We start from the raw sequence: 12,392 nt of genomic DNA, 5'->3' as shown, positions 1-12,392 counted from the left end.
ATCCTAACACTCAGGAGGCTGAGATATAAGGACCTCAAGTTTGAGGCTAATCTGGGCAACACAGTGATTTTTTTTTTTTTGGTACTGGGGATCGAACTCGGGACCTTGTGCTTGCGGGGCAGGCAGCAGCACCACTGAGCTAAATCCTTGTCCCAGGGCAACACAGTAATTTTAAGGCCGTCTTGGATTACATATGATGGTCCTGTTTAAATAAATAAATTAATTAATAAATTAAAACTGTCCAAGATTCAACCAAAATGGGCTAATCTCATCTTATGCTAATGACAATCAACATGCCAAGTCACTTCCAGAGAAAAAATATTAAGAAATTAGTACAAATTAGTATGCAAAATATGCCTTATTGATATTATATACATTATATAAATTCTGTCTGAATGTCAAAATTTAAATAGATGTCCTAAACAGAAATCAAAATGAAAATAAAAATTTATTACTTACATCTGGCCATAATTCCAGCAATAATTGGTATTCGAGTTTCATTTTCTCCTAATTTGGATCTCAGAACAGTAGTTAATTGATCATAGCAGGTAAAATAAATAACAGTGGCAGGAACTGCCATCACTCTGTAGGAACACACAGACAAAAAGATTTCTCAGAATTATCCAAAGGTGTCAAACACACTAGTAAATTAAAATCAATATCATGATATATGTTAAAAAAACTTTTATTTTGTGTAGGCTAAAAACCACAACAAATTTTTCTTTTACTTTAAAAAAAGTATTAGTAACATAGTAATCAGCAAAAAGATACAAAAAAGTATCTGCCGTCCAAAAGTTTAAGTTCTAGTTGTGAAGTTACACTATAAAGCAACAAAGGAAAAAAATGTAAGTTATATTTAACATTAAATAAGTGCTATATAACCAAACTCATATCACATGAATTATATAATCTATAGTGTTACACACACACACACACACAAATTAGGACACTTCTCTATCTCCTTCACTTTTCAATCTGTTTCTAGTCTTCCACATCTGCCCTCCCAGTTAATGTTTATTATAACATGAGAATTGCTGCAATAAAAAGTTAATGAGCAACTAATTGTAAAACATTTTTCAACTACATATCACATATCATACCTGCTTATAATTGGAAATAAAGTTCAATTAACATTGCCAGAATTTTACACACTAGACTTGAGGGGATACTAATAACATACTCTCTTAGATGAAAATATCAAAAGGGGTTATTAAGTAAAAGAATATACAAAGCTGCAGGCATTGGCATGTCAGCAATATCAATGCAAGAAGAAGCCAGTTTATGTTTCTGGTCTAACTACAGGGTATCTGCAGACCATAGTTTGGAATGCTTAATATTCTATAGTGAAGATTGACACAGGATATTCAGGAGAAGAAATGAATGTAGTGAAGGATAAATGGTAGTCTTGGATATCCACTAACTTAAAAATCTTAGGTACTAAAATATATGCCTTAAAACTGATTAACTTCTGGGCCAGGGATTTAGCTCAGTGGTTCTGCTGCCGCCTCGCAAGCACAAGGACCCAAGTTTGATTCCTGGTACCAAAAAAACCCCCCAAAAACAAAAAACTGATTAACTTCCTCCAAACAAAAGACAAGGTAAGTGCTCAGAAATAACAGAGACAGCAGAGCCAAGGTATTTGGAATTTTTACATTCAGTCTTACTTGTATATGTACTACAATATACTTTACTGTTTTAGTAAAATAAAAAGTCAAATGAACACCAAGTTCTTTAATTCTAAACATGAAAAAATATGTTTATGCAGCAAAGACTTAATACAGCAGGCCTGGTTACTTAAATCTTCCATGATATATTCAGGGAGGCCCATGTGCCTGCTAACCTTCTGCCAACTCACTAGAATTCAGTCAATGGACTTTCCCTATGATAATGCCTTCTATATATCTGAAGCACTAAACCAAGTGGTCTAGGTTGCTTTGTGCACACAAGGTGATTTATGATAAGCATCTACTTTCCTTTTTGAGGTCTGAAGTTTGTCTAATCACACCTGATTGAGTTAACTTGGGACACTCCAGTGGGTTTCCCATGGTAAAAACACTTCTCAATTAGCTGCAGAAAGAACAGGCATATCCTGTGGTCAACTCCTGATGTGTTTTTCCCTTACCAATCCTGCTTTGTATCACTGAGCTGTAATAAACCATACTCATGAGTATAACCCTTCTTAGGTCCTGTGAGTCCTAGCACATCATCAAATGTGTGGGTAGCTGTGAGACTCACAAAACAATGCTTCAGAATATCAGAGTTCTAATGTTTAAAATGCATGACTTTCTCCAATTATGCTCACTGCAATACAAAACAATCATCACTTAGTGGAAAAAAATTTAAATTTCAACTTACAGAGTAGGAGGAAGGCCACTCCACAGGGACTTAATGCCCTCATTTCGAATGATTTTTAAAAAGGCATCCTAAAATTATTATAGAAAAAAATAATCAAAATATAGCCCTAAACCTGATATAAAAAATTTAGTGATAAATAACTGGTAATTTGACTCTCTCAAGCATTTATTTCTAAAATATGAGCTTCTTGGATTTATGTATGTCCATTCTTTCAAAAATTAAGAATCTTAACACACGTAAAAGGAAGCATTTCTGAACAATACTTCTTATAGAATAAATTATATATTACTCAATTCTGGATTATTCTACTTAGGGCTTAGAAATAAAGGTTTTGAAAGATCACTGTAGAAAAGGAAGTAGGACAGTATCAGAGAACTGATCAGATAAATTCTCCTGACCAAGTACAAATTCTAAGAAAATATCACTAAAGCCCATTTTGTGAAATTCTGGAGAGAATCAAAAGCAGGCAGAAGCTTGTCTGTTGTTAACAAACTCTCACACGTTAATAATAATATACTTAATATTGACATAAGATTAGGACAAACATTCCTCCAAAAAGATACACAGTGAATAAACACATAAAAAAATGTTCAACACGATCGATCATTATGGAACTGCAAAGCAAGGCCATAATAAGTTACACTTCATACCCATCAGGTAGGCCAAAATTTAAAAAGACAGGTAAAATAGGCACAGGAGTACACGCCTATAATCTCAGCCTTTTGGGAGAGTAAAACAGAAGGATGCTGAGTTCAAGGACACCCCGGGCAATAGAAAGACCCCCACCTCACAAAGAAAGGGGAAGGAATGAACAAAAGGTGACAGGGAATAACACGTACAATCAAGAACATGGAGAAAGGGAAGCCCTCATATATTAAAGATGGGGATGTAAAACAGTGTGGGCCATTTTAGAAAACAGTCTGGTAGTTTCTAAAATGGTTAGAGAGGTGCCATATGACCCAACAATTTCAATTTCAACTCTAGACATATATTCCAGAGACATTAAAACACATGTTCACACAAAAATGTGAGTGTTCTTAGCACCACTATTCATTCCCAAAAGTAGAAATAACGCAAATATCCATCAAATGATGAATGGATAAGTAAAATATAGTGTATTCACAAAATGGTAATTAGAAAAATAAAATACTGACACATGCTACAACACTGATGAGTCTTAAAACATTGTAGCAAGAAGCCAGTCACAAATGACTGCAAGTTTTCCCAGTAAAGGGGAAGCTTAATAAGATAGAAAACTTAAGACAATGACTGTTCTATTTTAGCCAAATATGACCAAAAATTGTGATAGTACCCACATCCACACCAGCAAAGACCAAGGTAGAAGCCCAGACGTCTACCTTTCTAAGACTGCAATAGGACACTGTGACACCTCCAGCAGGTGGTCTCACTGAAAGTCAACAGGGAGCTGAAACTTTTATCACCACTTGATCAATAATAAGCTCTCCCCCTTTCCCCATATGAGAGTAGTGTCAGGGGAGGAAAAGTGGAGAGTCAGGACTTTTGGTATCATCCAGCAGTAATGAGGTCACCCCACCACAAATCGGTGGAAACCACATAGAAAGCTAAAGATCCCGGCCATGTGCAACAGTGAACTGTGTGCCAGTGGAGGCTGTGGGGAAGCTAGATTTTTAACTCTACCCAGCAGTAACGACGCAGAAGCCTCTCCTATTCCCCTGTGGAAATAGTATCAGACAGCCAGTTTAATAAAATGTTTAAATAAGATTTAGAGTTTAATCACAAAACACTGAAAATGTTCAGGTTTTTAAAATTAATTAAGTTTATTGGTACATTTTAGATATACATAATGATCACATTCATCATAGGGAATTTGTACCTGTACATGATATATCTTGATTCTTTTTTTTCACATTCCCCTTCCCTCCCTTCAACCCCTCTTTCCCTCCTTACTTACAAAACCTTTATTTCCATTTTTTCCTTCTTTTCTCATTTTCTCTTTTTTCTCCTTCTTTCCTTTCCCCCTCCCTCTCCCCTGTTTCCATTCCCATTTGAATATTTTCTTCCTATTTCATAATATCTATTATACATTTTGGTCCTTATTTATACTTTTGGTTTCTCACACCATAGAAACAATGCAATATTTATACATGTGTATCCGACTTATTTCATTTAAGAGTGTGGTCTCAAGGTGCATCCATTTAGCTAGAAATGTCTCAAGTTTATCCTTATTTATGGCTGAGTAGTACTCCACTGTATAAAAAAACCACATCTTTTTTATCTGTTAATCGGTTGGTGGGCATTTGAGCTTTTTCCAAGATTTAGCTATTACAAACTGTGCTGCTATAAACATGGGTATGCATGTATCGCTGTGGTATGATGCTTTTAATTCTTTCAGGAAGATAGGAAGAAGGGGAATGGCTGGGTCAAATGGAACCACTAGTTTTAGTTTTTTGAGGAATCTCCACACTGATTTCCACAGTGGTTGCACCAGTCTACAAACAGCATGTTACTGGCAAAAAATAATACACCCAAGGATCAATGTAACAGATTAGAAGATGCAGAAACAACTCCAGACACACTCAGCCACCTTATCTTTGACAAAAGAGCCAAACACCTTCGCTGGAAGAAAGCCTCTTTAACAAATCGTGCTAAATGGTGCATGGCTTTCCACATACCGAATATTAAAACTAGACCCATATCTCTCACTATGCACTAAACTAAAATCAAAATGGATCAAAGATCTAAATATTAAAACAGAAACATTAAATCTTTTGGAACAGAGAATAGGTAGAACTCTTGAAGACACAGGTGTAGGCAAAGACTTTATGAACAAAACCATGATCACACAGGAAATATCACAAATAATCAACAACTAGGGTTTCATTTTATTAAAAAGCTTTTGCACAGCAAAAGAAATCACCAACAGAGTGGAGAGACAACCCACAGAGTGGGGGAAAAAAATTTTGCCAGCTGTTCCTCAGACAAAGGACTAGAATATCTAGAATATATAAAGAACTGAAAAAAATCATATATATTGATTTAATATGAAGACCCAAATATAAAGACCCAATCCAAAAATGGGCATTGGAAATGAATACACACTTCTCTAGATGAAGAGGTATAAACAGCAAATAAATATATGAAAAAATGTACACCATCACTGGTCATTTGAGAGATACAAATTAAAACAACGCTGAGATTCCATTTTACTCCAGAAAGAATGGTTATAATCAAGAAATCAACCAACAACAAATGCTGGTAGTGGTGCTGTGGGGGAAAATGTCTATGTTCTAATTTTTAAAACCACCATTCTAAGAACTAGGAAGATGTTAAACTAAATGAAGAGGGATAATAAATAAATACCTAAGCTAAGGGGGATGTTGGAATCCTCTGATGAAGATTTCAAGCAGTCAACATAAAAAACATTTAATAATCACTTATGAACATGTTTTAAACAAATGAAAATGAAGTATTCCTCAGCAAACAAAAGAAAAAGTAGAATGCCCCATCTGCAAAAATGCTACAGATCAAAATGGAAATAGAGGATGGCAGGAAAAACAACAGAAACATCAAACAGAATTAACAGGAAATAAATGGCAGATAAGCTCTAACATCTATAACTGCATTAATGTAATTAGTCCATGAAAAGATGAAAACGATAAATTTAAAGCATTACTTAAGTATACACTGTCTATAAAAATTCACTTCAATTACAAAGATATGGAAATCTTAAAAATGCACTGGAAGACTCAGTACAGTAAGGATGTCATTTCTCCCTAAAATAATATACAGGCTTAATATAATTCCTACAAAAATCATAGCAAGATTTTACATGTATATATATATTTAAAAGATTATGCTAAAATTTATGGACAGGTAGGGCCAGGGATTTAGCTCAGTGGTTTCATTGCCTGTCCCACAAATGCAAGGAGCTGAGTTTCAATCCCCGGTACCAAAAAAATAAAAATAAATAAATAAAAAATTTATGGACAGGTAAAGGAACTTTGGGATGGCTAAAACAACTATGAAGAAGAAACGCTGTATAGGAATAAAGTGGAAGGGCTGGGATGTAGCTCCCCAGTATTGTACTTGCTTGGTATGCATGAAGCCCTGTGTTCATCCCCAGCACCACAAAAAACACACAAGAATAAAGTGGCAGCAATCAGTTCACCTGATTTCAAGTTATAACACAACTATAGGAATTAAGACTGTGTGGTCTGGATAGAGTGACAGACGTATAGATAAATGAAATAGAACAGAGAACTAAGAAATACATATACCCAAGTATGTCCAACTGTTCTTGATAAAGGTTAAAAAAAAGAACCAAAATAATGGGGGAAAGGTAATCTTTTCAACAAATGCAGCTGAACATCCATGGGCAGTCACAAGAAGAAATAAATCTCAACCTCAGTCTCATACCTTATACAGAAATAAGTCAAATGGATCAAGGACTTAAATGTAACATAAAGCTATAAAATTATCAAAGGAAAACAGCAGACAATCTCAGAGTTTAAAAGTAGGTAGAATGTTCTTAGAATAGACACCAAAAGTATGATCTATAAAAGGAAAAACTGATACTGTATTTCATCAAAATTTGAAATTTTCACTCCTAGAAAGACCAAGAAAAGACAAGTTAGAATATGAGAAGAAAAATATTTGCATACCGCACACTCAACAAAGGACTAGTACCTACAATACATTTTTAAAATGCTAACAATTTACCTAGAAAATGAGCAAAAAAACCCAAAACAAAACTGAAGAGCCATTTTATTGAAGAGGATATGATGGCAAATATAAATATGAGATGTTCAACCTAATTAGCCACCAGAGAAATGCAAATTAAAGCTGCAGTAAGATAGTATATGTATCAATCATCTTTCTAGTTGCTGGTACACAATATCAGACATTCAAACTTAAAGGAGAGGCTTTTAACTTGGTCACAGTTTCAGAGGATCCAGTCCATGGTCACCCAGCTCTCAGGCAGAAACATCATGGCACAAGGGCAGCACGCCTCCACGACCCACCTAGACACATCCAGAAGTGTGCTTTGCTAATTCCCCAGGCAGTTCCCAGCCATCACACTATACAGCCATAACTGCTAAAAGTGGCAACACCAAATGCTAGTGAAAATGCTGGAAAACTAGATCCTTTGTACAGCGCTGATGGAAATACAAAATGGTACAGCCATGTTAGAAAACAGGCTAGCAATTTCTTAAATTCTCAATATACAACTACTATATGCAGTCAGAAAATACACACTTGGGCATGTATCTGGAGGAATGAAGACATACACATACACACACACACACACACACACACACACACCACGCACACACAAACTGTAAATAAATGTTTGCAGCAGCTTTATTTCTAACAGCTAAAAACTGGAAACAACCCTAAAAACCAATTGGTACATCCATACCATGGAATACTACTGAGCAATAAACAGGAACAAATGACTTAAACATGCAACAACCTGGAATAACCTCCAGATAATATGCTAAGGGACAAATGCCAACCCCTAAAGGTTATATATGTTATGAGTCCATTTGTGCAACAGCTTTGAAATGTCAAAATATTTTTTTAAACTTTTAAAATGTTTTTTAGTACATGTTTGCAATACATGCAGTTTACAGTCACCTTGGGGAGTGGGCACATGTACATGACACAGCTTCTTTTTGTAAATCCCCTTCCCCTTCCCTCCCCTCTCCTCTAATTCCTCTATCCCAATTTTCATTCTTGTTGATATTGCTAATCTTAGGTCATGTTTATGACGCGTGATCTTTACATTCATTTAGGTTATTAGGTTCCTGTACATGGCTTTTCTTTATCCCACTTATTTCTCTTTCCCTCCTCCTCATCCCTCAACCTTGTTCCCTTGGACCACTTCCCTGTTACAAGAGATCTGTCCCCTTCTCCCCTCCTATCCATCCTTTATTATTCTTTGTCTGTGCTTTGCTTCACTCAAATGAGAGATACCTGTGTGTCTCGTTTACTTCACTCAACACTGTATTTTCTGGTGCATTCATTTTCCTACAAATGTCTCAAATCTGTCAAAATGACAAAATTTTATAAATTGAGTGGATGCCAGAGGAAAGAAATGAATGAGAGTACAAGAAAACTGGTATTGCTCTACAAGGGAAGAATCCTTACACTGACAGAACTATTCTTTATTTTAATTGTATCAACATCCGTATCCTGGTTGTGATCTTTACTTGTTTTTAAAGATTTTATTACCTCTGGGGAAACTGGAAAAAGAGTACATCAGACCTGTCTGTACCATTTTCTTAAAATTACATGTGATCTACAATTATCCAAAATAAAGTTTAATTTCAAAAGAAAGCTATCCCTCTTTTTTCCTATATAAAAATCTTGAACTATAAAAGTTAACAAAGAATTTAAAAGGGAAGAAGTACTTTTCTTTTCCTGCTTTAATATGATGGACTTCCTGCAATTAGAAATTCTTTTATATATAAGAGTAAAATCAGAAAATATATTATGAAGGGGCCAGGGATTTAGCTCAGTGGTTCTGCTGCCTGCCTTGAAAGCGAAGGACCTAAGTTCGATCCCCAGTACCAAAAAAAAAAAGAAAGAAAAAAGAAAATATATCATGACTATAAATAATATAATCTCCTTACCAGTGTTCCCTGGAAGTTTCCTGGCTTCTTAAACCACGCTTTGTTGCCCCCCTCTTCACAGACACACATATGATCCATGAGTCCATTACTATACACAAAACATTTTCCTACCAAAGAAGATTCCAACAGTCATTAACTATTCCCCTTAACTATTATTTTCTCAGACAAACCAAAAGTACTAGGAGACTAGAAAATTATGGAATAAAAATAACTTTAAAAAAGAAAAACAGGGCCGGGGATTTAGCTCAGTGGTTCCACCACCTGCCTCGCAAGTGCAAGGTCCCAAGTTCAATCCCTGGTACCAAAAAACAAAAACAAAACAAAAACAACTTTGTCTACTTTCTAGGATGAAGCATACATAATTAATTCAATTTGCTTAATGATATGAAACTGGGTTACACACTCATAGTTGTGGAAAGTAATGGAGTAAATTAGGAGATTTTATGTTTTCAGAACAGTAGTAACAGTGCACAGAAAAAAATTCTCTTCTTTCACCTCCATTTTTATTTATCTTTTAATTTTTTATGGTATATGTTTGTAGTACATAATGATTGCTTTTCAGCCTTTTGGCTAGGATCAAGTGTAGTACATAATGATTACATTTCACTGTGGGGAGTCGATACATGTACATGGTATTTCTTCTTTTTTTCCCCCTCCCTTTCCCCCCTCCCCCTCTGAATCTCTTGGACCCCTTCTCCAAAATACATACATACACACACATATAGTACATTTTAAAAATACAGTAGTATATTATGATCATGTTCCTCACAGGGACTTGGTGAATGTACACAGCACTTCACAATCCCTCTCCTCCCCCTTTCCTCTCTTGATTCCTGTCCCACTGAAATAAATTCCTTTAGGTTATCTTAGGGAACAAAGAGGTATAATAGAAGAGGAAATCGTTTTGGAAAAAGTACACAGATACATGCCTTTTCTATGTACTTGTCCAGAAAAAGGTGTTTGTACACAAGAGAAATTCAGGCAAAAAAATCTATCATGAACAGTAAGTGTTCTTCCCAATGTAAACAATGCTATGCTTTGTCCTTTCCTCAGTTTCTGTGCTGCTCATTTGAGCCCTCTGTCAGTCCCTACCTAGCTTACTACAACTTTCACTAATGTCAACTCTTTCTTTTCATTTTGTTTTTAAGATAAAGCGTCTCAGTGTAAGCCAGGTTGGCCTTGAACTCACTATCCCTTGCCTCAGCCTTCTGAGTGCTGGGATTACAGGTGTGCACCACTACACCTGGCCCACTTTTCTCTCACTAGGCTCACTGTTGCTGCCAAAATTGTCTACTCTGTCAAGTTTCCTAATAAATAATTCTATGCATCTATCTCTTTCTGCTTTTATGGCTTTAATATGTAGGAAATCACCTTTTTAGGCTTTTTCTACACTCTGTCTATCCTTTTATTAATGTGTAACTTAGTAACTGTTTTCATTCCATCTTACTGCTATGCATTCCATATGGAAGCATTTTTATCTGAGCCTATTTTCTCCTACTCTAGTCTGGTTTCTGCTATTTAAGTACATTTGAAATACCATTATCTTTATAGAAGTTTTAGAAGACTGCTTGTGGAATGGTTATTCTTGCCCATCTTATAAACATAGATAATTACTTGCCAGGTGTGGTGTTGCACACCTGTAATCCCAATACTGGGGAGGCTGAGCCAGGAGGATCACTGTGAGTTCGAGGCCAGCTGGGGCTACATAGTGAGTTCAAGGCCAGCCTGAACTACATAGCAAAATCCTGTCTCAAAAACACCCATCCACAAAAATACACACACACAATATATAAAATTACTTGTCTCAGATTCTACATAAAATATTGGAATTAACCAAATTGCTTGATAAAATATTAAATTTCCAATTATTGGATTTAAGCAACAGATGAACAGTTGTCATGAATGTTCCAGAATAGAAAGAACTCTTGGACAAAATTAGGAATTAGATTCCAAGGTCCCTTACAAGTATAACTGTGTTCTTATCTGAGAGGGATAAAACCAAATATACGATATTTCTCTGCTTTAATTAGTACAGCCATAAAGCATTATATGTGTTATGTATGTATCTTTTTCTGCCTATACCTTATGATGTACAACAACTAAAGAATAAAAAATATTTCTGCATGAGGTATCTATTTTAATAGATTAACAAAAAGTATTATTTGAATAAAAATGAATGCAGTAACACTTAAAAAATCTAACATAATATTTTCAGGATACCTAGCACACATACCTTTGGGGAACAGGTTGTTCTGGGCTTGGAGTCGAATTTTAACAACATCCAGGGGAGTCACTATGAAGATACATAAGTTTCAATTAGCATGCAACACTTGTAAATTGTGTGTTTTCAAAAACCACAAAATATATTGCTTCACACTTGTACTCATGGCTCTATAATGGTACAGCTATTTATCCTAAAGAAGTCTTGAGAGGTAACATTTTGATTTTTTGCTTTGAATTGTATTTAAAGAGGATCAGTGAAGACAGACTGTAATTACTTCTCTCAGTTACTAATCTGTCATTTATAATATATCCACAACTATATTTCCCGATTTGCACTGTTCATGCAATTAAAATAAAATATTATTTGATTTTTATTGCTGTTATTTATTGTCCAAATTCTTTTTTATTCACTATGTTAATATTTGATTCCATCTTACTGCTATTTTAAAAGAGATAACATAATTATAAAAGTCTAATGTTGCTAGGAACTTGCAAGAACTCCTGTTCTAAACCCCTAATTTTAGATGAAAAAATTGAAGTTAAGAGGTAAATATTGTCCCCAAGACTCTTGATTTTCTGTGTCAAGAGTTCTTTCCATATTATCACAACAATGACGAACAGACAATTATTATAATGATGAATAATGATAACATTACTCCAAATGTAATAAAACGAAAATGGAGTCACGGATTCATTCAAAGTTACACAATCTACATCAGCAACAAGTTTTACCCATTAGTGATGTCAATATGGCTCCCGTACAAGAGGCAAGCATTTGCTGAAGAGGTGTCACTCTGATCATGTGTAGGCCCTTTGACTCAGGATCCATATTTTTAACTAAATGAAGAAAAACCTGGTAAAAGTAAGTTATGAAAAAGTTTAATGGCAACTGACTGCTAAAAGTTAAACTATGAAAAAACACCAAACAGAATTTATATCAAAGCACCCACTATCAAAAGAAAATACATAAGCTCTACAGACAGAGGAACCACACAACTGTCATTAACAGAACACATCATCTGATCTTTCAAAAGTAGCAATGGACTTCAGCTATGCTGTGTGGGTAGCAACACATCTGTAAGACTGCTAAAAAACAGTTAAAGAAACAAGACTTTGACCATGTGACAGAATGAAAGTAGCTGACCAACCAGTCACAGAATCTATAAATTCAGACGCCTCATGAATACTACTCAGATA

General features: G+C 35.2%; 1 protein-coding gene across 6 annotated transcripts in view; it reads right to left on the bottom strand.

The window, feature by feature from the left end:
* The window catches only part of Slc25a40 (solute carrier family 25 member 40), a 69,062-nt gene that overhangs the window by 28,936 nt on the left and 27,734 nt on the right, over positions 1 to 12,392 (bottom strand). For 4 of the 6 annotated variants that reach the window (XR_002388673.2, XR_015448665.1, XM_013078735.3 and 1 more), the window contains 5 exons: positions 11,928 to 12,032; positions 11,206 to 11,265; positions 8,973 to 9,079; positions 2,356 to 2,423; positions 460 to 584 (listed from right to left, as the gene is read on the bottom strand). Coding sequence is in view for 4 of the 6 variants with exons in the window: in XM_021242606.2 (XP_021098265.1) it covers positions 460 to 584; positions 2,356 to 2,423; positions 8,973 to 9,079; positions 11,206 to 11,265; positions 11,928 to 12,032 (465 nt within the window). In the remaining 2 variants the exon portion in view is untranslated. Of the gene's footprint in view, positions 1 to 459; positions 585 to 2,355; positions 2,424 to 8,972; positions 9,080 to 11,205; positions 11,266 to 11,927; positions 12,049 to 12,392 lie in introns of all 6 variants that reach the window. The other 2 variants (XM_004862420.4, XM_004862421.4) reach the window with 1 other exon arrangement.

The sequence above is a fragment of the Heterocephalus glaber genome, unplaced genomic scaffold (genome assembly GCF_053883595.1).
Source record: "Heterocephalus glaber isolate CG9 unplaced genomic scaffold, H.glaber_assembly_v1.0 deba00000546, whole genome shotgun sequence".
NCBI classification, from domain to species: domain Eukaryota; kingdom Metazoa; phylum Chordata; class Mammalia; order Rodentia; family Bathyergidae; genus Heterocephalus; species Heterocephalus glaber.
Note: the sequence above shows the minus strand (reverse complement) of the source record. Positions and strands in the feature narration are given on the sequence as shown.